Source organism: Schistocerca cancellata, chromosome 9 (genome assembly GCF_023864275.1).
Source record: "Schistocerca cancellata isolate TAMUIC-IGC-003103 chromosome 9, iqSchCanc2.1, whole genome shotgun sequence".
NCBI lineage: Eukaryota > Metazoa > Arthropoda > Insecta > Orthoptera > Acrididae > Schistocerca > Schistocerca cancellata.
In genome coordinates, this window is record NC_064634.1 from 461,940,024 (window position 1) to 461,964,041 (window position 24,018).

Sequence of the window (24,018 nt, forward strand, 5' to 3'; positions counted from 1 at the left end):
CTAAGTCATCTTGAAGTCAGGTTCAAAATGACAAAGCTGATCACCTCTAAACCAAGACTGGCTGGCAGTCTTATAACCCAAGATGGGCGTGTCCATTTGTACCGTCTACAAGGAAAAACTACTGGATCCCCCAAAAGAAATTTAATCTTCTGATTGAGCTCTCCCTAAAGACGCCAAACCTTGTCTAACGTGAAGATACATCACTCCCGACGATGTAACCGAAAGCCACACTGCAGACAGCGCGACCAGCAGTTCGCTAAGCTGGATATCACACCCCCAGACGCATGCAAACTCGCTTGTCAATTCATATGCGAGTGACAAAATACACCCTCACTAGAAGGACCTAATGAACCTTCCCCTTCTTCTGGGAAGAAGATGCAACCAATGGCCAGAGCACTTAAAGTGTCGTTCAAGTCGTATCTGGATCCTTCAAATCCAACATTCACACTTTACATGGACAAGGAACTTTAACTGCACGTAGCCCACCTACTGTGTAAATCAGACATGACATCACATAAGCTATGAAGTTCACCAAACATAGGAAACTGTACTCTCAAGAAATTTACGGATAAAACGGTAAAATCCTAACACAAATCACCAATAGCATGATCTTACAGCAATACCTCCCTCGTAAATCGTTCAAGGTCCTCGTGCTCAGAATGCAAGAAAGACACTGTTCGCTCTCACGAAATCGCTAACCAATCAGCCTGCTCAGCTCGTACGTGGATTTTAAAGCTTGTCGCTAGGCAATGCGCCAATAATGAATCGCCACTTGAGAACGCAACAGTTCCTTCACGAAGTGGAACAAAATAATAACAGACGGCTACAGTATGAACAAGGTGACAGGAGCAGAGTTCTCAAGTGCTTCAAAGGCTTACAGCAGTCTCTAGCTGCACGTCAACTTGAAACTGAGTGACGTTTGTTTCTTCGACGAGCTCATATGTCTCGATTTTATTTATTTATTTACACGTCAAGTTCCGTAGGACCAAATTAAGGAGAAAATCTCCAAGGTCGTGGAACATGCCAGTACATGAAATTACAACGTAAAAGTCCGCCTGCTTAGCTGGGTGGTAACGTGCTCACTTCCCAAGCAAGCGGGCCCGGCTTCGGTTCCCGGCTGGGTTGGAGATTTTCTCCGCTCGTGGACTGGGTGTTGTGTTGTCCTCGTCACGATTTCATCCTCATCACCGGCGCGCAAGTTGCCCAGTGTGGCGTCGAATGAAATACGACTTGCACTCGGCGGCCGAACTTACCCGAACAGGGGCCTCTCGGCCAACGATGCCAAACGCTCATTTCATATTTTTTACAACATAAAAGTAATAACAGATAAAAATAATATGTTTTTGAAACCGAAAGAAGTTAATCCATAAGTTTAAGTAAACGCAGTCAACAATACTGATGTGTTGGCAGATGTGCCAACACCTTGTAGTTAGAGGAGGCCGAAATGCACGCTATAATCTAACGCAGACTGGCGTGAGGTCTGGAACAGGATACGTAATGAATGCTATAAAGAAAAGTAGGTAACTGCTGGAATACTTAAGTTTAATCCATCATTTGTATACAGCATTCTTGATGATACAAGTGAGACTCTCTCTAGAAATGATTAATGGCGCCTTGCCAGGTCGTAGCCATGGACTTAGCTGAAGGCTATTCTAACTATCTCTCGGCAAATGAGAGAAAGGTTTCGTCAGTGTAGTCGCTAGCAAAGTCCTCGTACAACTGGGGCGAGTGCTAGTACGTCTCATCTAGACCTGCCGTGTGGTGGCGCTCGGTCTGCAATTACTGACAGTGGCGACACGCGGGTCCGACATGTACTAATGGACTGCGGCCGATTTAAAGCTACCACCTAGCAAGTGTGGTGTCTGGCGGTGACACCACAAATACAACAAGAATCAGCTTAATTTTTCAAGGAACTCCTCGACAGAATATGAGGAGTGGCCCATGAGGAAACTTCAGTTTACATTTGAAAGCGCGTGGATCTCTGCTAAGATTTTTTATTCGAGCGGTAGCTTATTGAAAATGGATGCAGCGGTATACTGCACACCTTTCTGCACAAGAGTTAAGGAAGTCCGATCGAAATGCAGGTTAGATTTCTCCCGAGTATTAACCGATTGAAAGCTGCTTACTCTTGGCAATAAGTTAATATTGCTAACAAGAAATGACAGTAAGGAATATATATATTGAGAGGTGAATATCAAAATACCCAGACGCGTGAACAGGGGTCGACAAGAAGTTCGTGAACTTAACACCACTTATTGCGCGAACCGCCCGTTTCTGAGCCAAAAATATCCTTTTAGAATGGGAAGAGTTACCCCAAAATGTAATAACATACGACATAAGCGAATGAAAATAAGCGAAGTATACTAATTTTCGTGTCGAACAATCACTCACTTCAGATTTTGTTGAATTGTGTGTTAGAAACTGTAAAAACTGAGTCTTACTGTGATTTAGCGTTAGGTTTTTTTTTCTACAAGCTATGAACTGAGGTCATGAACTGCACTATTTGGAACCGGGCCAATGTTGCACACAGAATCCTTTACTACCAAGCTAGTGTCATCAGCAAACATAAATGTTTTGAGGTAACCGTAATACTAGAGGGCAAATCATTTGTGTAAATAAGCAACAGGAGTCGCCCCAACATTCTTTCATTGGAAAAGTCTGTAGTTAAAGGAGGAACATGGTGATTAATGAAGTTTTGCAAAATAACCTCAAGATGAAATACTCTCCTCTTTGTGTGCTGTCATTTGGCAAAATCTCATTTCCATTTCTTAAAATGTTTACGAATTATGAGGAATGTTGTGGATATTTCACTCTGGATTTATCGCTGGCGCGGTGCGATAGCAAATGAGTGCTCTATGTCAGATCAGGTTTCTCGAGCTTGGCTGCAGGTAGAGACCTTCAACCAAGTCTAAAGAAAAATTCAATATTTTAGCTAAATTTCATATACAGAAACATATTATGTAATTTGCATCAGACGCAAAAACATAGCGGCCCCTATTGTTCATTGCAAAATTTTTCGAATTTCGAGCAGTGTCTCCCTTCCACGTAAATATGACAGTATCTATGACCATTATCGAAATGAGAGACACATCATAATGAACCTGACAGATAAAACTACAAGTAGAGCAAAAAAGATTTTTTTTACAGAATAGTTTCAGTGAAATCGTGTGAGAAATACTGCAGAGCGTGCGCGTCCATTCTGCATCGCCGACCGGCCGAAAGGTTGCAAACGCCAGTCGGTCTCCCATTCTGAACAAACGAATGATCTCGCCCAGCTGTGGTCACTGCGCATCGGCCACCATGCCTTGCGCCACCTACACCGCTGTTCTAACTCAGCCTGCTGCACCGTGTGACGACGTGCTGCCTTGGCCTGCTCAGTCACCAGTTTGTCTCCTGTCGATCATACATGGGGCATCATCGGACGATAACTCGAGTGTCATCCACAGGCACTATTTACCGTCCTCGTATTGCCCAACCGAGTGCGACAGGCATAGAACTCCATCCCACAAACTGACAACCAGCACCTAAACAACACAATGCATACATGTTGACATGTTGGTTTACATTAACCTTGATTACATAAATATGTTATCTAGACAAGTGTATTTCCGAAATCCTGTAGCTCTACATTAATTTATTTTTGTGTTGCTATTATTTCCGGCAGTGTAATCATATTTACTAAGGTTCACAATTGACAACCACAAAACGCGGGGAAAGTCTCGGTAATCGTAAAAAGATCCCACAGTGATGCATAAATCAAGAAATAGTAAATAGCAATTAGTAGTAACCTTAAACTTCCCCACACCCAATTCTGCAAAAATTCGAGCACCATTGTATAAAACAGCTTCAAAGGTCGTACTACTCTGTAGATGAGATAAGGAGTTAAATGTTTGAGGTTAGGCGTGCAAACGAGAGAAAGATTAGAAGAGATTTGAAGTTATGAAATACGTTAAATGTAACGTTGAAAGTCACTAAGTTGGTTCAAATGGCTCTGACCACTGTGGGACTTAACATCTCAGGTCATGAGTCCCCTAGAACTTAGAACTACTTAAACCTAACTAACCTAAGGACATCACACACATCCATGCCCGAGGCAGGATTCGAAACTGCAACGGTAGCGGTCGCGCGGTTCCAGACTGAAGCGCCTAGAACCACTCGGCCATACAGGCCGGCAAAGTCACTAAGTGCTGTCACGACTAGACACTAGGTGAGTGTAATCTGCGTAATTTTCACTTCATTCTGAGCAAAATCTAGTTTTTCGTGTATTTCAATATTTATAACGTGAAGCCATTTTTCGACGTATGAACTCCGCTTTTGAACTTTCATAGGCGTTTTCTGTCGGAGGACCTGTTCTTATGTCTTGGATCTCTGTAGCATATCGATGGTCGAGTTAGCTTAAGGCCAAAGTTCGTGTTATCAGCCGATATTCCAGCTTGCCTCCACCTGAGCAAACCACAATATGGTATTGTGGGGCCGAAAGGGAGGGAGCCGCCGCGACGGGCTATATATCCTTGACGATTTCATCCCTGTTTGTTAACTCCATACGACACAAATTTTTATTCGGGTCACCACAGACGGGATGCGTAACTATGCTGACGGGATGCGTAACTATGTGAGATTATCCTGCACACGACCATCCGTTCAGTCAAAAACGGGACGGAACTTCCAACAGATTTATCAACTCTCAAAACCACATTACTAAATTAGGTAGAGGCGTTGCTTTTAACAAGAGTAACAGAACTTGTCAGACAAAGAGCAAAAATCAGTAGTTTTTCTGCTACTCCATGAATAAATACGGCGCATCGCTGTGGGTGTATCACCGCGTCGCCACGGGCGAAAACGTTCAGCGTCACGGCAATTCTCTTCTGTCTTCGCACTCGCGCCCGAACTTCGCCGAACAACTTTTGAGACTGCCGCGAGTGACTATCGCACAGGGCCGCCCGCAGTATCAGCGTGTAGCATTCGCTACAACGTCATGTCTGCTTAACTATGTGACGAACAATGATATAATTTTACAGATACATGCAGTGTTATATGTGGACACTATCTGCAAAATGTGTTGGGAATGCAGTTAGTAGTAAAGAAGTAATAAATTAAAACGTTATGGCTGATGCTGGAGATTTACTCCTTGAAACTGAGAATACTACACTCCTGGAAATTGAAATAAGAACACCGTGAATTCATTGTCCCAGGAAGGGGAAACTTTATTGACACATTCCTGGGGTCAGATACATCACACGATCACACTGACAGAATCACAGGCACATACACACAGGCAACAGAGCATGCACAATGTCGGCACTAGTACAGTGTATATCCACCTTTCGCAGCAATGCAGGCTGCTATTCTCCCATGGAGACGATCGTAGAGATGCTGGATGTAGTCCTGTGGAACGGCTTGCCATGCCATTTCCACCTGGCGCCTCAGTTGGACCAGCGTTCGTGCTGGACGTGCAGACCGCGTGAGACGACGCTTCATCCAGTCCCAAACATGCTCAATGGGGGACAGATCCGGAGATCTTGCTGGCCAGGGTAGTTGACTTACACCTTCTAGAGCACGTTGGGTGGCACGGGATACATGCGGACGTGCATTGTCCTGTTGGAACAGCAAGTTCCCTTGCCGGTCTAGGAATGGTAGAACGATGGGTTCGATGACGGTTTGGATGTACCGTGCACTATTCAGTGTCCCCTCGACGATCACCAGTGGTGTACAGCCAGTGTAGGAGATCGCTCCCCACACCATGATGCCGGGTGTTGGCCCTGTGTGCCTCGGTCATATGCAGTCCTGATTGTGGCGCTCACCTGCACGGCGCCAAACACGCATACGACCATCATTGGCATCAAGGCAGAAGCGACTCTCATCGCTGAAGACGACACGTCTCCATTCGTCCCTCCATTCACGCCTGTCGCGACACCACTGGAGGCGGGCTGCACGATGTTGGGGCGTGAGCGGAAGACGGCCTAACGGTGTGCGGGACCGTAGCCCAGCTTCATGGAGACGGTTGCGAATGGTCCTCGCCGATACCCCAGGAGCAACAGTGTCCCTAATTTGCTGGGAAGTGGCGGTGCGGTCCCCTACGGCACTGCGTAGGATCCTACGGTCTTGGCGTGCATCCGTGCGTCGCTGCGGTCCGGTCCCAGGTCGACGGGCACGTGCACCTTCCGCCGACCACTGGCGACAACATCGATGTACTGTGGAGACCTCACGCCCCACGTGTTGAGCAATTCGGCGGTACGTCCACCCGGCCTCCCGCATGCCCACTATACGCCCTCGCTCAAAGTCCGTCAACTGCACATACGGTTCACGTCCACGCTGTCGCGGCATGCTACCAGTGTTAAAGACTGCGATGGAGCTCCGTATGCCACGGCAAACTGGCTGACACTGACGGCGGCGGTGCACAAATGCTGCGCAGCTAGCGCCATTCGACGGCCAACACCGCGGTTCCTGGTGTGTCCGCTGTGCCGTGCGTGTGATCATTGCTTGTACAGCCCTCTCGCAGTGTCCGGAGCAAGTATGGTGGGTCTGACACACCGGTGTCAATGTGTTCTTTTTTCCATTTCCAGGAGTGTATATCCTGAGACTCCTACTTATGCATCCACTCATAACATAGTGCGATTCTTAAATAGTAAAATATCCCCAGTTGGTACTTTTAGTGATCTTCCCAAGGCATTTGATTGTGTATAGAACTGAAGTTTCATGGAACTGATGGCACTACACACACAGCAGGTTTGAGTTATACTTAACAATCATAATGCAAAAGGTTGGGCTGAACAATTCAGACAATGAAAGAGAGATAGAAACTTCTACTGACTGGGGGGAAAAAAAACAAAGGGAGTCCCACAGGGTTCTATTTTGGATCCACTCATTTTCCTTATGTAGGTCAATGGCCTTCCCATTAACATTCAACAACAAACAACTGGTACTTATGACAAACGATGCAGGTGTTATAATAGATCCTATTAGAAAGACAGTAACAAAAGAGGTTGTAACTTACGTTTGTCCAATAATTATTAATTGGTTCTCAGAAAATGGACTCTCCCTAAATTTTGAAAAAAAAACGCACTATATTTAGTTCGGTACAGCAAACAGATTCATAATAACGATTGATGTAGCACATGAGCAGCAGTCAGTAAATAGCGCAGAATGCTCCAGATGTTTAGGTGTGCATATCGATGAACACTTAAACTAGAAGAAGCATGTTACTGAGCTTCTCAAGCAATTAATTTCAGCTACTTTTTTCCTAGTATAATTGCTAATCTTGGAAACAACTGAATTAACCTTCTGACATATTTTGTATATTTCCGCTCAATGAAGTCTTACGGAATAATGTCCTGGTGTAACTCATCGCTTAGAAAGGAAGTACTGAATTGCACAAAAGCGGCCAGTAAGAATAATATGCGGTGTTCATCGGTGGACGTCATGTACTTACCTCTTCCAGGAGCTAGGCATTTTAAATTCACCATCACAAGGCATATACTTACCACGGAAATTTGTCATAAATAAGCCATCACAATTTGAGAAAAACAGCGATGTCCTTACCAACAATGCTAGAGAGAAAAGTGGCCTATATTGCCCACTGTAAAGCTTCAGTGGCTCAGAAAGGAATTCAACATGCAGCAACAAAAATTTTTGATAATGTGCCCATAACATAAATTGTCTGACAGGTAGCGAAGCCAGTTTTAAATCTAATTTAAAACTGGCCTATTCTACACCTTATTTTAGATATATGTGATGATGCTGTGCTGATTATATTTATATGTTTTGACGACGCCATTATGGCCTTATCACTTTAGGACATGGTATAAAAAACATCCGAGGATGGTCATTACTGACTGAAACCGGTCATCGTCTAAAGAATTGATATTGTGATCAAAGACTGGAAAAATAAAAAACATTTGACACTACTGGATCACTGTTTGTGTACGCGACCATGTCGCAGTTGGTAAACTCATTTCTCCTGGGCAACTCCTTCTATTCTACTGACGAATTTCTGCTTAAAACTGGTAGCCAGTAAAAAAACGAAAACGAAAAAAATATCAAGTATAGTTTCATGAGTCGGACTAAAACTAACAAAGTGCTCATTAATGTTGACACTAATCGCGTATACGTGTCCTGCAAACTGACTCATTTCGCATTATTTCGTCACGGGATCGTTTAGATGGCGAGAGAGCTTTACGGAGATGCTAAACAAACTCCACTGGCAGACGTTACAAGAGAGGCGTTGTGCATCACGGAGAGATTTACTGTTGAAATTTCAGGACAGCACTTTTCAGGAGTCAGACAACATACTACTTCCCCCCACATGCTTCTCTCGTATTGACCACGAGGAGAACATTCGAGAAATTAGAGCCACTACAGAGGCTTACCGACAATCATTCTTCCCACGCACTATTCGCGAGTAGCACTGGGTTGCGGGGATCAGATAGTGGTACCGAAAGCACACTCCGCCAAACACCTTTAGGTGGCTTGCAGAGTATGATGTAGATGTAGATGTTCAAATAATGTGTGGAACATGTAGCTTACTAACCGAACAGTGAAAAGGTAGTAAGAGACAAACTCTCAGTTTGTGGGAGGGCGTCAGTGAGAAAAAGTTTCGTAAGAGTTTGAGATCACGTGTAAAGTTTGCTGAATGTCGCTAAGCCCTCTCATTTTCAAACGTAGGAGGAATATAGTCTGAGCAAATGGTTCAAATGGCTCTGAGCACTATGGGACTTAACATCTGTGGTCATCAATCCCCTGGAACTTAGAACTACTTAAACCTAACTAACCTAAGGACATCACACACGAGCATGCCCGAGGCAGGATTCAAAACTGCAACGCTAGCGGTCGTGCGGTTCCAGACTGTAGCGCCTAGAACCGCTCGGCCACACCGGCGGGCGTACTCTGAGTAACTCGTGCACTGTGAGATACAGTGCCTCACGACATATGCGCAGTTCATAACTGTAAACCTTTAACATAAGAACAGGCCTCTTAATGAACATCTTATAACAGCATTTTAAATTTTCATATTTGCGCAATAATTACACTCCTGGAAATTGAAATAAGAACACCGTGAATTCATTGTCCCAGGAAGGGGAAACTTTATTGACACATTCCTGCCGTCAGATACATCACATGATCACACTGACAGAACCACAGGCACATAGACACAGGCAACAGAGCATGCACAATGTCGGCACTAGTACAGTGTATATCCACCTTTCGCAGCAATGCAGGCTGCTATTCTCCCATGGAGACGATCGTAGAGATGCTGGATGTAGTCCTGTGGAACGGCTTGCCATGCCATTTCCACCTGGCGCCTCAGTTGGACCAGCGTTCGTGCTGGACGTGCAGACCGCGTGAGACGACGCTTCATCCAGTCCCAAACATGCTCAATGGGGGACAGATCCGGAGATCTTGCTGGCCAGGGTAGTTGACTTACACCTTCTAGAGCACGTTGGGTGGCACGGGATACATGCGGACGTGCATTGTCCTGTTGGAACAGCAAGTTCCCTTGCCGGTCTAGGAATGGTAGAACGATGGGTTCGATGACGGTTTGGATGTACCGTGCACTATTCAGTGTCCCCTCGACGATCACCAGTGGTGTACGGCCAGTGTAGGAGATCGCTCCCCACACCATGATGCCGTGTGTTGGCCCTGTGTGCCTCGGTCGTATGCAGTCCTGATTGTGGCGCTCACCTGCACGGCGCCAAACACGCATACGACCATCATTGGCACCAAGGCAGAAGCGACTCTCATCGCTGAAGACGACACGTCTCCATTCGTCCCTCCATTCACGCCTGTCGCGACACCACTGGAGGCGGGCTGCACGATGTTGGGGCGTGAGCGGAAAACGGCCTAACGGTGTGCGGGACCGTAGCCCAGCTTCATGGAGACGGTTGCGAATGGTCCTCGCCGATACCCCAGGAGCAACAGTGTCCCTAATTTGCTGGGAAGTGGCGGTGCGGTCCCCTACGGCACTGCGTAGGATTCTACGGTCTTGGCGTGCATCCGTGCGTCGCTGCGGTCCGGTCCCAGGTCGACGGGCACGTGCACCTTCCGCCGACCACTGGCGACAACATCGATGTACTGTGGAGACCTCACGCCCCACGTGTTGAGCAATTCGGCGGTACGTCCACCCGGCCTCCTGCATGCCCACTATACGCCCTCGCTCAAAGTCCGTCAACTGCACATACGGTTCACGTCCACGCTGTCGCGGCATGCTACCAGTGTTAAAGACTGCGATGGAGCTCCGTATGCCACGGCAAACTGGCTGACACTGACGGCGGCGGTGCACAAATGCTGCGCAGCTAGCGCCATTCGACGGCCAACACCGTGGTTCCTGGTGTGTCCGCTGTGCCGTGCGTGTGATCATTGCTTGTACAGCCCTCTCGCAGTGTCCGGAGCAAGTATGGTGGGTCTAACACACCCTTGTCAATGTGTTCTTTTTTCCATTTCCAGGAGTGTATTAGGACGATTGATAAGTTCATTGAGTATTTGATTTGCATGTTGGTATTCCTGTTGTCATTCATCGTATGTAACTTTTTATTTGTAGTTCAATGTTGCTATTTGAGTTTACATATTGTCATTTTGTCATCTGCAAGACACTGAGTGGGGCTGTGGATGCCAGAAAATAGAGTGCCAAGTGGAGAGATCGGTACATTTCCGACACGTTCTTCTGTTTTATTTCAGCAGAGTGGTAACAGCAGCGGAGACAGCGATAAACATATGTGTCTTGTATGAGGATAATAGCACTGGACACAGCACGGCAAGAAGATGGTTCTCTCGTTCTGATCGTTTTGCCATTAGTAAGTCTCCGCGTTCAGGAAGACCTTCGGGATTTGATGAAGATCGTTTAAATGCATTAATTCATAATGATACACGTCACTGTACTCGATAACTGGCGAATGTAATGAACTGTGATCATTCCACCACCGTGCGACATTTGCATTCAGTGGGGAAGGTTCAAAAGTAGGGTGTATGTGTACCGTGTGCTCTAAGCCAAAATCACAAATATCAGCGGATGGCATAAAATTGTACATTTTTGTTTGGCTCGTGAACAACACCGACCTTCCCTATCCTATATCGTTACTGGTGGCGTGAAATGGTGTCTTTACGCTAAGGTAAGGCAAGGAAAGGAATAGGTGAGCCCAAACAAAGCAGGAGTTGCATATCCACAAAAGATAATATTGTGCATCTAGTGGAATAGCGATGGTGTGGCGTACTACGAATTGCTTCCCCGAGGTGTAACCATCACTGCTGACATTTATTGTCAAGGACTGAGAGGCCTTGCAGACGCTGTCCAATAACAACGACCAGAAGGACTACGTGTAGTGATGTTACTCCACAATAACACCCGCCAGCATTCTACATCTACATCTACATCCATACTCCGCAAGCCACCTGACGGTGTGTGGCGGAGGGTACCTTCAGTACCTCTATCGGTTCTCCCTTCTATTCCAGTCTCGTATTGTTCGTGGAAAGAAGGATTGTCGGTATGCCTCTGTGTGGGCTCTAATCTCTCTGATTTTATCCTCATGGTCTCTTCGCGAGATATACGTAGGAGGGAGCAATATACTGCTTGACTCTTCGGTGAAGGTATGTTCTCGAAACTTTGACAAAAGCCCGTACCGAGCTACTGAGCGTCTCTCCTGCAGAGTCTTCCACTGGAGTTTATCTATCATCTCCGTAACGCTTTCGCGATTACTAAATGATCCTGTAACGAAGCGCGCTGCTCTCCGTTGGATCTTCTCTATGTCTTGTATCAACCCTATCTGGTACGGATCCCACACTGCTGAGCAGTATTCAAGCAGTGGGCGAACAAGCGTACTGTAACCTACTTCCTTTGTTTTCGGATTGCATTTCCTTAGGATTCTTCCAATGAATCTCAGTCTGGCATCTGCTTTACCGACGATCAACATTATGTGATCATTCCATTTTAAATCACTCCTAATGCGTACTCCCAGATAATTTATGGTATTAACTGCTTCCAGTTGCTGACCTGCTATTTTGTAGCTAAATGATAAAGGATCTATCTTTCTGTGTATTCGCAGCACATTACACTTGTCTACATTGAGATTCAATTGCCACTCCCTGCACCATGCGTCAATTCGCTGCAGATCCTCCTGCATTTCAGTACAATTTTCCATTGTTACAACCTCTCGATACACCTCAGCATCATCTGCAAAAAGCCTCAGTGAACTTCCGATGTCATCCACCAGGTCATTTATGTATATTGTGAATAGCAACGGTCCTATGACACTCCCCTGCGGCACACCTGAAATTACTCTTACTTCGGAAGACTTCTCTCCATTGAGAATAACATGCTGCGTCCTGTTATCTAGGAACTCCTCAATCCAATCACACAATTGGTCTGATAGTCCATATGCTCTTACTTTGTTCATTAAACGACTGTGGGGAACTGTATCAAACGCCTTGCAGAAGTCAAGAAACACGGCATCTACCTGTGAACCCGTGTCTATGGCCCTCTGAGTCTCGTGGACGAATAGCGCGAGCTGGGTTTCACATGACCGTCTTTTTCGAAGCCCATGCTGATTCCTACAGAGTAAATTTCTAGTCTCCAGAAAAGTCATTATACTCGAACACAATACGTGTTCCAAAATTCTACAACTGATCGACGTTAGAGATATAGGTCTATAGTTCTGCACATCTGTTCGACGTCCCTTCTTGAAAACGGGGATGATCTGTGCCCTTTTCCAATCCTTTGGAACGCTACGCTCTTGTAGAGACCTACGGTACACCGCTGCAAGAAGGGGGGCAAGTTCCTCCGCGTACTCTGTGTAAAATTGAACTGGTATCCCATCAGGTCCAGAGGCCTTTACTCTTTTGAGCGATTTTAATTGTTTCTCTATCCCTCTGTCGTCTATTCTGCTAGAAAACACTATACAGAAGCTCGATTTGGAAGTCATTACGCATCCGCATTATTCACCTGATCTTGTTCAAAAATGGTTCAAATGGCTCTGAGCACTATAGGACTCAACTTCTGAGGTCATTAGTCCCCTAGAACTTAGAACTAGTTAAACCTAACTAACCTAAGGACATCACAAACATCCATGCCCGAGGCAGGATTCGAACCTGCGACCGTAGCGGTCTTGCGGTTCCAGACTGCAGCGCCTTTAACCGCACGGCCACTTCGGCCGGCTGATCTTGTTCGTTCTCTATCGAACAACCTTCAAGGAGTTTCCTTTCCGGGTGAAAATGGGCTCCGAACGTTATTCGACGACTTGTCGCCTCAAAACAACGTGATTTCTACAGTCGCATAATCGAAAACTTACCACGGCGTTGGTAGGCTGTTTTAAATAGTGAAGGAGAATACGTAGAATGTTCACTACTGGGCATTAAAATTGCTATACCAAGAAGAAATGCAAATGATAAACGGGCTTCCTTATAAATTGGTAAGGGAGAAAATCCACTCTCCTCTGGAACTGTCAACAGTCAGGCACGGGGACGGGATGACGGAGTCCTGGCAGGAGACTGCGGGGGTCCTCCTCCAGTCCCTGTTGCCTGACGATAATGCGGATGGGGAGACAGAGGGACAGAGGCAACTAAGAGACGAAGATCAAGAAGAATATGTTAATGAAACGGCTGTCTACCTCTTCTCAGAGGAGGAGGTGGCAACCCATATAAAATCGCTGAAAAAAGGAAAAGCACCTGGGCCAGACGGCATTGTGGCGGAGGTAGTGCAGTTTCTGGCGCCTCAGTTAACTGCGCCACTAACAGAACTATATAACGAATGCCTCCGACAAAGGAGATTCCCAAAAAAATGGAAAATGGCAAACGTGGTTATAATAAAGAAAGGATTAGACAAGGACCCTGCAGAAGTAAAATCCTACAGGCCGATCTGCCTGTTGGACGTATTCGGCAAAATCTTAGAGAAACTGCTGGCTGACAGATTGACAGCACACCGAGTGTTGTGTGGGATGAGTGACAGGCAGTTCGGTTTCAGGCCGGGGCGATCGGCATCTGATGCAATTGCCCTGGCGGCCGAGGTCTGTGGCTCGACCCCGCACAAATACGTGGTAGGCATCATGGTGGATATCAGTGGCGCCTTCGACAACCTGTGGTGGCCTTCGCTCTTCTCCTGCTTGCGGGAGAAAGAGTGCCCAGGGCCGCTATATGGTTGCCTGAGGAGCTATTGTAAGGATCGGGAGGTCTGGTTATCATCGTCTAGCGAAAGAGTTGGGAACGTAATCAGCAAAGGATGTCCACAAGGCTCCGTTTTAGGACCCCTTTTTTGGGACATCCATATGGAGCCTTTATTAGACAGATTGCAACAAAGCGATGAGGTGCTAGAGGTGATAGCCTACGCAGATGACCTCCTTCTGCTGGTTGGCGGCCGTAGCCGCGAAGACATTGAACCGAAAATAGAGACGGCACTAGACAAACTCCAACAGTGGTGCCACACGACTAAAATGACGATTTCACCCAGTAAATCTACTTACTTACTACTAAAAGGACAACTTATCAGAAACCCGACAGTACGAATAGACGGTTCACCAGTTCTCCGACGACGAGAGACACGCTACCTGGGAGTCACCATTGATGAGAGGTGGAACTTCGGAAAACACATTGACATTGTCACGCAAAGAGTCCTTCAAATATTAAATAATCTCATTTCAATTGGCCACAAAAGATTTCATCTTCCTCCACACTTAATCAGACTCTTCCATAACAGTATCCTAACCTCAGTTGTGGGCTATGGCTCGGGAGTCTGGGCGCACAGGCTCACGAGGGTTGTGCCCGCCATGGCCGTGAGACGGGTCCAGAGAAGCATGGTACTAAGAGCAGTAGGTGCTTATAGAACATCTCCGGGGGGGGGGGGGGGGCTATTAGCCATAATGGGGCTCTGCCCCCTGGACATAAAGATAAGAGAGCAAGCGGCGTGGTACTGGGCCAAGAAGGGAAATTATGAGAAGATTGCCGATATCATGGGTATTAGAGTGGGGGATAAGAGAGAGATAAGGAAACGAGGGGAGGAGCTCTGGCAGGAGACCTGGGAGGCAGAAGAGACGGGACGAAGAACCTTCCAGTTCCTACCTGATGTCAGGGAACGACTTGGACTACAGTACTTCGAACCTACGCGAGGGTTGATACATTTTCTCACTGGCCATGGCCCCTTCCCGACATACTTATGTCGATTTGGGAAGAGGGCATCACCAGCGTGTGACTGTGGTGATCCAGAGGGCACACCTGAGCATGTAGTTTACGAATGTCCCCTCTTCAATGATGTTGCCAATACACTACGAGACAGACTACCCAACCGCGACACATACCAACTACTAAGACAAGAGGAAACATTTCAGACATTAAACACCTTGGCTAACGAGGTATCTCGAAAAGTCCTAATTGACTATTTAGCTGAGATATAATAACCACCAATTGCGTCCAGGAACCCTATTCCCATGCCGCCTGTGCGTGGACTGGCCGACCACATCTAAGTTGGAATCCGCCACGTGCAGGATTAGGGGGAGTAGGGAACAAACACCGATTGTGAGACACACCGGATTGACGTAGGATAAGTTAGTATGTAGGAATTAGTTATAGGAAATAAAGATAGGGACTGCAGCGATTTAACACCGAGGCCTGCCCAGTGCCAGGGGCATGCTCTTCGGGGTTAGCTCGAAGAGCAAGGCAAATGCAAGTAGGTTTATATCCTTACTGGCACACATGTGACGCTGCAGATCACTAATTAAGTTAGTCATAGGAATAGATAATAATTAGTAAATGTAGATGTTAGATGCCCATTGTTATTAACACTAATATAAGCTGTAGCCCACTAACTAATACCAAACTAGCTGCAACATTTTAATATCAATGTATAATTGCTAGGACCCACTAATGTAGTAAGGAAGTGGGTTATTTTGTATAAATATAATGATTTGATAATAAAGAACTTAAAAAAAAATGATAAACGGGTATTCATTGAACAAATATATTATACTAGAACTGACATGTGATTACATTTTCACGCAAGTTGGGTGCACAGATCCTGAGAAATCAGTACCCAGAACAACCACCTCTGACCGTAATAACGGCCTTGATATCATCTGAAATGTAACGTCCACTGTCCAAAGTGCCGTCAATGCAAACAGAAGGAGAGCGCGACGTGTAACCAATGGCACCCCATACCATCACGCCGGGTGATACGCCAGTATCGCGATGACGAATACACGCTTCCAATGTAAACGTCGTCGAACTGTCCGTGCAGATGGTTGTTGTCTTGCGAACGTCCCCATCTGTTGACTCAGGGATCGAGACGTGGCTGCACGATTTGTTACAGCTATGCGGATAAGATGCCTGTCATCTCGACTGCTAGTGATACGAAGGCGTTGGGATCCAGCACGGCGTTCCGTATTACCTTCCTGAACCCACCGATTCCATATTCTGCTAACAGTCATTGGATCTCGACCAACGCGAGCAGCAATGTCGTGATACGATAAACCGCAATCGCGATAGGCTACAATTGGACCTTTATCAAAGTCGGAAACGTGATGGTACGCATTTCTCCTCCTTACACGAGGCATCACAACAACGTTTCGGCAGGCAACGCCGGTCAACTGCTGTTTGTGTATGAGAAATCGGTTGGAAACTTTCCTCATGTCAGCACGTAGTAGCTGTCGCCACCGGCGCCATCCTTGTTTGAATGCTCTGAAAAACTAATAATTTGCATATCACAGCATCTTCTTCCTGTCGGTTAAATTTCACGTCTGTAGCACGTCATCTTCGTGGTGTAGCAATTTTAATGGTCAGTAGTGTATCTGTTGTGTTTATTAACTTATGGAAAAACACTACGAACTTATGCACCAATCCAGTATTAACTGAACTGTTCAGAGTTAGACTGTTCGGTCTGTAATATAACGTAAACCAATCGTGAATCCACCGATTGTTTTGAAAGCGGCAGTGCTCTACTAGACACGGTCCTGTTGGAGGCGGTATGCCGTCACCTTAGCCCGATCTTCAACTCAGTCACCCGGCCAGTTACAGGAGGGCCGACGATTTAACAAGGATTCCGATCCAAGGTGCGACTCGGTATGTTTCAAATCAACCAACACCGCCAGAGGTGAAAGAAGTGATAAGTGACGAATAAAAATCCTACAACTGAGCACGGCCGGAACTGAGGTCCTTTGTACTTGTAATCTGACAATTCCCCATTCAGCCAGTGATGTGCCAAAAGTGACGGGAAACTCCTAATATCGTACCGGACCTCCGTTTGCCCAGCATAGTGCAGCAACTAGACGCTACAGGACTCAACAAATCGTTTAAAGTCCCCTGCAGATTCACTGGAGTACGCGATTTCAATCTCTCATCAAGAATCTCGAACACATTCCTTCGACTGGCATATAAGGTGGCAAAAATCACACACGTAAACCAGTCCTGGCAGTAAGAGCAGGTCTGAACAAAACTCAAAACCAAACGAAGTTAGTCTGTATCAGGCGATCCATTTCGAAGAAGTAGACGCCTTTCAGAGGCACGAGACAAATGGCACAGGGTAGGTGACAAGAAACGGACAACGTTGAACGTTGCAGCTCCAGCAGATCGTGTCGACAGGTATGTGAAATAATACGGCCTGCTGTTTTGTTCTGGTTCGAATGGTTCAAATGGCTCTGAGCACTACGCGACTTAACTTCTGAGATCATCAGATCTAATTAAACCAAACTAACCTCAGGACATCACACACATCCATGCCCGAGGCAGGATTCGAACCTGCGACCGTAGCGGTCGCTTGGTTCCAGACTGTAGCGCCCAGAACCGCACGGCCACTCCGGCCGGCTGTTTTGTTCTATACGCTGGTCGTTGGAGAATACGTAAATCATTAATATCGATGGGTAGCGTACTGTGGAAAGATATGGTATTCAATAAACAGGGACAGAACAGTAGCGGTCATGTTGCACAAATTGATTCAGCTGCCCCTACCGATGGGTATTGTGCAATGACAACACTTTCAAAAACTATGTGTGAGATTTTCACATTCTCTCGTTCGCTACACGCAAAGTATTAGTCCTAGAGAAGAAAAGAAAATGAACAAACTTAGTCCTACAGAAGTAAATGAACAGAAACTTTTTGTAGCAAATTTAATGTAGTTCAATTTTGTACTGAGATACGTTTTCGCTGGAGGTCACAGTTTTTCAGTTATTCAAGGAAAACGCATCTGTGGGTCACTTTCGTGTGTTTTTCTTGAACAATTAAGGAAGTAAGACCTCTAGCGTAGACGTATCCCAGTGCTAAATTTAACTACATTAAATTTCCTACAGGAAGATCCTGTTCATTTTTTCTTTGGGACTAATATTTTGCACATAGAGAGAGAATATGGAAATCTTGCATGTGGTATTTGAAGGCACTGAGAGTTACACAAAACCCATCAATAGGGTCACCTGAATCACGCTGTGTAACCAGAGTGTGGCCCACCTCTGTCTGGAACCGCACGACCGCTACGGTCGCAGTTTCGAATCCTGCCTCGGGCATGGATGTGTGTGATGTCCTTAGGTTAGTTAGGTTTAAGTAGTTCTAAGTCTAGGTGACTGATGACTTCAGATGTTAAGTCGCATAGCGTTTAGGGCCATTTGAACCATTTGCAGGTAGGAAGGTTGGATGCTGGACGCTCATCCAAAAGGTCTCCCACTGGCTTCTGGTCGGAATTCCTGGAAGCCCAGTTCACTTCAGGAATGGTACTGTCCATAGACAATTGCCTCACAGACGCTGCTTTGTGACAGGGCCCATTCAAATGCTGATACAAACCATCATCCTCTCCCTATTGTTCTTCTGCCATATGCAGAGCAAAATGCTGTAAAATGTGTTCACACAGCCGGCCGCGGTGGTCTAGCGGTTCTGGCGCTGCTGTCCGGAACCGCGGGACTGCTACGGTCGCAGGTTCGAATCCTGCCTCGGGCATGGGTGTGTGTGATGTCCTTAGGTTAGTTAGGTTTAAGTAGTTCTAAGTTCTAGGGGACTGATGACCTAAGATGTTGAGTCCCATAGTGCTCAGAGCCATTTGAACCATTTTTTTGTGTTCACACCCTCCTGTGTTTAGCATCTGCTGAAAAACAATAAGGGAACCACACACTAATCATCATAAACTAGCTCATACCGTAACACCGTCTGCTCCATATTTCACTATTGGCATGTCACAGGATGGTAGTTAATGTTCTCGAGACATTTGCCAAACCCAATTCCAACTGATGGCCGCAGGCCACAGCGTGACTCATCACTTCAAATCACTCACTTCCGGTCACCCACTGTCCAATGGCATCGCTCATTACGCCATCCCTCTACGGAACTGCTCTTCCGTTGTGCTGCCCTTCTTTTAACTTGCTACACACAGTCACTGCGCCAGCTGGACTGCTGCTAGCACTTACGACCTCACTAGCGATTCGTTCTGTTGTTTTAATGTCATTTCTGCAGACACTATCCGAAATGCTCGACAGTCCCTGATCATCAATACCCACGGTTGTTCCTTCACGTTTGCACTTCACTATAGCAACGCCCGTGATGGACTTATTACTCATGTGAGATCCAGGGACTGGTCAACATTCACCGCCAAACCCTCCTGACTGACCTACTATGTTGCTACCGCTGCTTCTATCGACAACACGACATTCCTCGCCAGTAGTAGGGCAAAGTCAGTACGAAGACAATTTGTAAGTGCCAGTCACATGGACTCAGAGGCAAACTTGATTCATTTCTAACACCCTCCCTCTCCCTTTAGCCTATTGTTCTGTAAATTGATTTCTGACCACTGGCGTTGATTTATGACCCCCTAGGGATAATCTGTCCTTCTGAGAAACCCCCCACACCTCTCCTTTTCTCTCCTCCTCCCCACCCTTCTGGAAACCTCCAACTTCCCCTTCACTGATACAAGTACACTTTCTGTCCTGAGGTATTCAAACTGCCCCTACCACTCTATCCATTTGATTGACCAATGAATTAATAAAATCAAGTAATTAACCTCTCCCCCTCCACTAAATCCATCAGCCCTCACCTCGAACCCCACCTGGAAGTTGGCAGGTCTGTGCTAGAGAGGAAATGCAATTACATAATAAAGGGAGAAAAGGGAACCACTTGTATGAATATCAAGGGCTCAGATGGAAACCCAGTTCTAAGCAAAGAAGGGAAAGCAGAAAGGTGGAAGGAGTATATAGAGGGTCTGTACAAGGGCGATGTTCTTGAGGACAATATTATGGATATGGAAGAGGATGTAGATGAAGATGAAATGGGAGATATGATACTGCGTGAAGAATTTGATAGAGCACTGAAAGACCTAAGTCGAAACAAGGCCCCGGGAGTAGACAACATTCCATTAGAACTACTGACAGCCTTGGGAGAGCCAGTCCTGACAAAATCGTAGAGGGTGACCAAAAGATGAATACACTAAACAGATTCAGAAGGATGTAGGCTGCAGTACGTATTGGGAGATGAAGAAGCTTGCACAGGATAGAGTAGCACGGAGAGCTGCATCAAACCAGTCTCAGGACTGAAGACCACAACAACAACAATAAAGGGTATGTTGTTTATTTATAAAATTCAGTTTACAGGGGTTGGATCCCTCTTGTTCATAATTCTCTGCTGTTTGGGAAGATGCAGGTCTTGTAAAACACGTCGAAAAGAATTAATTAAATTGATGGTTTTTTTAATCCGACTGACAAGGAATACCATCATGAAACACTCATCGCATGTAATTATGTTGCTAAAAATCTTTCGATAGCAAAGTAACCACCGTCCGCCATGCCACACTGTGCGCCAGCCAACTCACATATTCCCACGACCACTTTAGCCACACCACATGCCAGCCACCTTGTGCTACTAATCCCTGAACAAAGAATCAGGTGGTGGCAACCCTTTGATATTTTACACCTGAGAAATTCATGTCAAAACACATGCTCTCCGTCTTATGTTCCCTGTCTCTCAAGTGGTTACTACCTGAGGGGTTTGATGCAGAAATATTGTAATCCACAAATACCCATTTTTCATATTTTGGTGTTTTTTGTTCCTTTGTTTTTATAGCCTATCATTTTTGTACTTCTTTCAGGTGCCACTCAGGAGTAAAACATTAGTGCCATAACTTGTAGACAGCTATTTTGAAATTAATTGAGTGCAAAATTGATGTAACCCACTATGGATTCATTTTAAAAGCATCATGTCTTTCAAAGATATAATTGTTAAGAAGAAATCACGTACAATAGTGACCAGATCGACTGGCTGAAGATACAGCGACTGAAATTTCAGAGGGAAAAACCTTTTGAAGTCGATTTTTCTGAAACAGTAAATCGAGATGTGCCATACATGTCCATGAATTGCAAGATAACAAGAAAAGGACGTCAAATGCATCAACTAGATTGTGTCACGCTTCTGAAGTTATCTGAGGTGAAAAAATCAACAATGCTAAAGCTAATGATTTAAGGAAGCTGATGAAATATGTTCCTCCCATTCATCATAGCTTTTATGAAGATATTATAAATTCACAAGCCACACTTCCTGAGCCTGATACAATCTTTTAGTGAAGAAGAAGAAAATGAATGACCGCTTGTTTACTGGGAGAAATGTCTAGACATTTTTGTAATATTACCTTAAAAAGTTACGTTATTTTGAGTACTTATGTCAGTAAGGAAAGTAGTTGTACATTGCATCCCATTTTTGTAGCAAAATGTGAAAAAAATGTCATTTATTTTCTTTAATACATACTGTTTATTTAATTTAAATAGTTTTATTTCCATCATTGTTCTTGAAACTTGTGACAATGTAGGTTACTTCATTCTGTCAGTAAATACATATTTTGTTCGTAGAGAGCAGCGATGATGTATAAAAGTACAAAAATGTGGAATACACCAATAAAATTTCAAATTTTTCTTGGATGTAAAATGTTGTGACTCACAATTTGGGCACTGAAAATGCAATTTTTAAGTTCATGTAGAGAGAAATATTTACATTTAATAATATCACTCCATGTACAAAGAACAACTTTTGTAGAAGTAATAGTTAATTTATACGGTTTCTTTGACTTTCGCTTCTTATTTTCTAAAAACAGGAAACTTGTGGACTACACTATTTCTACAGAAAACCCCTCAATTGTTTGTGTGTGTGTGTGTGACCCTACCTGCAGTTTCCAAACACGGAGGAGTCAACAGGTGAAACAGACGGCGGACAGGACAAACGAGATAGTACTTCGAAAGAAGCACAGTTAGTAGAAACACATAAGGAAATAAGCGAGAAATTGCAGGGCATAAAGGTAATAAGAGACGCAGACAAAGATGGGTTAGACAATGTGCTAAGAAGTAATATTGAAGTTTTTCTCCCCAAGACGGGCTCCATAAAGGGCTATCAATATAAATTTGACGTAAAGAGGCACAAACCGTTTCGAGGACCGCCGTACCCGATTCCGTGATCGTACCGAGTCTACAAATGCTACAAACGTAGGTTTCCCTTTCCTCAATCTAGCTTCTAAGATAAGTCGTAAGGTCAGTACTGCCTCACGTGTTCCAAAATTTCTACGGAATCCAAACTGATCTTCCCCGAGGTCGGCTTCTATCAGTTTTTCCATTCGTCTGTAAAGAATTCGCGTTAGTATTTTGCAGCTGTGACTTATTAAACTGATAGTTCGATAATTTTCACATCTGTCAACACCTGCTTTCTTTGGGATTGGAATTGTTATATTCTTCTTGAAGTCTGGGGGTATTTCGCCTGTCTCATATGTCTTGCTCACCAGATGGTAGAGTTTTGTCAGGACTGGCTCTCCCAAGGCCGTCAGTAGTTCTAATGGAATGTTGTCTACTCCGTGGGCCTTGTTTCGACTCAGGTCTTTCAGTGCTTTGTAAAACTCTTCACGCAGTCTCATATCTCCCATTTCATCTTCATCTACATCCTCTTCCATTTCCATAGTATTGTCTTCAAGTACATAGCCCTTGTATAGACCCTCTATATACTCCTTCCACCTTTCTGCTTTCCCTTCTTTGCTTAGAACTGGGTTTCCATCAAAGCTCTTGATATTCATGCAAGTGGTTCTCCTTTCTCCAAAGGTCTCTTCAATTTTCCTGTATTCAGTATCTATCTTACCCCTTGCGAGATAAGCCTCCACATCCTTACATTTGTCCTCTAGCCATCCCTGCTTAGCCATTTTGCACTTCCTGTCGATATCATTTTTAAGACGTTTGTATTCCTTTTTGCCTGCTTCATTTACTGCATTTTTATGTTTTCTCCTTTCATCAATTAAATTCGGTATTTCTTCGGTTACCCAAGGGTTTCTACTAGCCCTCGTCTTTTTACCTATTTCATCCTCTGCTGCCTTCACTATTTCATCCCTCAAAGCTACCCATTCTTCTTCTACTGTATTTCTTTCCCCCATTCCTGTCAATTGTTCCCTTATGCTCTCCCTGAAACTCTGTACAACCTCTAGTTCTTTCAGTTTATCCAGGTCCCATCTCCTTAAATTCCCACCTTTTTGCAGTTTCTTCAGTTTTAATCTACAGTTCATAATCAATAGATTAAGGACAGAGTCCACATCTGCCCATGGATATGTCTTACAATTTAAAACCTGGTTCCTAAATTTGTGTCTTATCATTATATAATCTATCTGATACCTTTTAGTATCTCCAGGGTTCTTCCATGTATACAACCCTCTTTCATGATTCTTGAACAAAGTGTTAGCTATGATTAAGTTATGCTCTGTGCAAAATTCTACCAGGCGGCTTCTTCTTTCATTTATTAGCCCCAATCCATATTCACCTACTATGTTTCCTTCTCTCCCTTTTCCTACTCTCGAATTCCAGTCACCCATGACTATTAAATTTTCGTCTCCCTTCACTACCTGAATAATTTCTTTTATATCTTCATACATTTCATCAATTTCTTCATCATCTGCGGAGCTAGTTGGCATATAAACTTGTACTACTGTAGTAGACGTGGGTTTCGTATCTATCTTGGCCACAATAATGCGTTCACTACGCTGTTTGTAGTAGCTTACCCGTACTCCCATTTTTTTATTCATTATTAAACCTACTCCTGCATTACCCCTATTTGATTTTGTATTTA

The 24,018-nt window shown here is 44.9% G+C and overlaps 1 protein-coding gene across 1 annotated transcript; it reads right to left on the minus strand.

Moving 5' to 3' along the window:
* Positions 1-23,962, minus strand: LOC126101500 (uncharacterized). Its single transcript, XM_049912145.1, has 2 exons — positions 22,694-23,962; positions 1-105 (listed from the first exon to the last, which is right to left on the minus strand). Exons 1-2 carry the CDS (start codon positions 23,960-23,962, stop codon positions 1-3), a joined length of 1,374 nt encoding a protein of 457 aa, XP_049768102.1.
* Positions 23,963-24,018: the final 56 nt, after the last annotated feature.

Bases quoted from the DNA above. Each gene is read 5' to 3' on its own strand.
- LOC126101500 (XM_049912145.1), bottom strand. From the start codon at position 23,962: ATGGGAGTACGGGTAAGCTACTACAAACAGCGTAGTGAACGCATTATT. The intron at 106-22,693 runs GTGAGCAAGACA...TTTTCCTTGTAG, and splicing joins TGACAAAACTCTACCATCTG to ACGGTACAAATGGACACGCC.